The 2594-nt window shown below is 43.5% G+C and overlaps 1 protein-coding gene across 1 annotated transcript in view; it reads left to right on the top strand.

Annotated features, from left to right (window-relative positions):
- LOC107748606 (TCF25 ribosome quality control complex subunit) overlaps positions 1 to 2346 on the top strand; it is a gene marked incomplete at its 5' end in the record, with an annotated part of 100406 nt that extends 98060 nt beyond the window's left edge. Inside the window, one exon of the mRNA XM_016563484.1 lies at positions 1584 to 2346. Within this exon, the coding sequence (XP_016418970.1) occupies positions 1584 to 1742 (159 nt within the window). The remainder of the gene's footprint in view (positions 1 to 1583) is intronic.
- Positions 2347 to 2594: the final 248 nt, after the last annotated feature.

Genomic DNA, 2594 nt, shown 5'->3' with positions numbered 1-2594 from the left:
TTATGCGCACAAAAAGTATTCTCGTCGCTTCATAAAATTATTGTAGAACCACTGTAGTCACATCGACTGTTTTAATGACATCTTTAGTACCTTTATGGAGCTTGAGAGTCTGGGTGGCGTTGCTGTCAATGGAGGCCTTTCTGGGCCATCGGATTTGATCAAAAATATCTTAATTTGTGTTCTGAAGATGAACGAAGGTCTTAGGGGTGTGGAACGACATGAGGGTGAGTAATTAATGACAGAAATTTCATTTTTGGTTGAACTAACCCTTTAAAAACCCTAACAAGGGGAGCAGTCTCAGAGCTGGAACACAGCTATCCTCGAATAGCAGATTCCTAGACAAAGACTTCAGCACTTACTTGAGAGAACTTGTGCCAAGGGGAACCCAACCTAGTCATAGAAGCCAGGCTAGAACACAGCTGCCCTCAGACCGCTGTATTTCAGAGTAGAGGTCTACACGGGTCAAAAAATTTGAACCCGAAGAGACCCGTAAATGTGCTACACTGAACCGACCCGGACCCGTCTATTATTTTGAAAGTTGGACCCGGGCCCGTGCAGAACCGAGAAATGTCAAAAATGTACTACCCGGAACTGACGCGGACCGTCAATTATTTGAAAGATGGACCCGAACCCGGCCGGGAAGACACAGACCCGACTGGACCCGATCGGCACATATTCCACAGCAAATTGCTATTAACAAGTCGATAAACAAGTTGCGAAAATTAAACTTCTTGTCTTACCTAATGTAAGAAGCCTTCTCCCTTGTACACAATCCTCCTTGCCAAGAAAGTTCCATCCGTGTTATTCCTCTCTTGCCAATTGAAATGCGTAATCCATTCATTATTCCAGTTTCAAAAGTCCACTTGCTGTCACGGTGACGGATGACAAATGCGACTTTGCAGTTTTGCATTTTTCGTATCTCGAGTCAACTTGCATAATAATTTAGACTGTTTGCCCATTTGGATTATAATAACGATTGCTCGTCCAGTGCCATGGCTGCTGACGTTAGTTTTACTTATGTGCTATCATCTCTGTGCTCTCTGAGCCGATCCCTGAGCAAAAATTACGGACCCGGCTGACCATTTAAAATATAGCCCCGAACCCGTACGGATTCCGGGTCGGGTCCTCGGGTCCTCCGTGTAGACCTCTATTTCAGAGCAAAGTAAGTTTGTGATGGAGCATAACTATCCGCAGACAGCTACACTCTGAGCAGGGGTGTTGTGCTGGAGCATAACTATCCACAGACAGCTACACTCTGAGCAGGGGTGTTCACCTGAAGCCCTGAAGAGGGGGATCAGTCTACTCAGCCCAAACTTGAGTGGGATTCAGAGGGACCGCCTAATTAAAAATACCCAGAAGCTTGGGGAGGCAACCCGCTCCTAAACCCATCTGGCTTGACACAGGAAGGAACATTCCCCATAACCTCTCTAGGTCACTGAAACACCCTGCATGTAGTCTTTGACCCCTTTTTGCCTCAGGTTATACAAGATACAATATTATTTATGCCATACTACTATACAAAGCATGATTTGCATCTGCTAATGATTGTTTTGTTTTTTTTCTCCCCTTCTCCCCATGTTCAGAGGCCTGAAGACAGACAAGAAGTTGCTCGTGCTGGGCGTGAATTGAACCAGGAAGTGAATAGACTCATGGTGGCTATGAGGGACATGTTGGCTAACATCCAGTTTCGTGAACCTCAGTGGGAGAACAACCATGAAAGAGACGAGGAGGAATGGGACTAAAAGATCAAGGGTGTGATTTCTGAGCACCACGCACCACCCATGAAATTGAGCTACAATGTTTAGTACACTGTGACAGTCAGCTGGAAACATTAGTAAAAAAAAAAAAAAACCTTCTGAATTAAAGTATGGTCAAAATTGTTTTAGTAATGATTAAATGTTTACTTTAAGGTTTCATGTTTGGGTAAGGGATTGGATATATCCTGTCTGAGGGTGAGGTACACTTTATAATGTTAAAGGTTGATAATTTCTATAGACGAAATTAGTTCATTACAGAAATTAGTTAATTTCTATAGACAGACATGACATCTTCAACTATAGCAGGTCAGATTTTCAGAACCCTGGCAATGGTATTTCAGTGTTGAATATTATAAGATATCAAACAGACATGCTGATGTATATAGCCAAGGGTATGTAATATATTCAAAATTCTGTAAATGGGCACTAATTGAAGACAGAGTTGATTTAATCTTGTGAGGTAATTAAAAACTGTTTTATTCCAGATTTAGTGTTTGGTGTGTACCAGACCCTGTTATATCCCATGCAAAAATATGTTGTTAAAGGGATAGTTCACCCAAAAGCGGTAGAGCCCTGCACGGGCCTCAGATTTAGGCCCTAGCCCGGCCATGGCCCGAGACGCTCAGGCCCTAGCCTGGCCCGTGTCCGACAGCTCATCAGAATTACCGGCCCGAGTCCGACCCAAGCCCATGTCTCCCCCCCCTTCTCCCAAAACAGCTTATACTACTGTTCCAGCTATTAAAATAGTTCAGTTTTGTATGTAATGGCAAAGTGATTATATTTCGTTTCGTTTTTTTGCAGGACATGGAGGCACCAGCGCGATCACTTGCATTTTTT

This window comes from Sinocyclocheilus rhinocerous, unplaced genomic scaffold, assembly GCF_001515625.1.
Source record: "Sinocyclocheilus rhinocerous isolate Xijiao unplaced genomic scaffold, SAMN03320098_v1.1 scaffold1914, whole genome shotgun sequence".
NCBI lineage: Eukaryota > Metazoa > Chordata > Actinopteri > Cypriniformes > Cyprinidae > Sinocyclocheilus > Sinocyclocheilus rhinocerous.
Note: the sequence above shows the minus strand (reverse complement) of the source record. Positions and strands in the feature narration are given on the sequence as shown.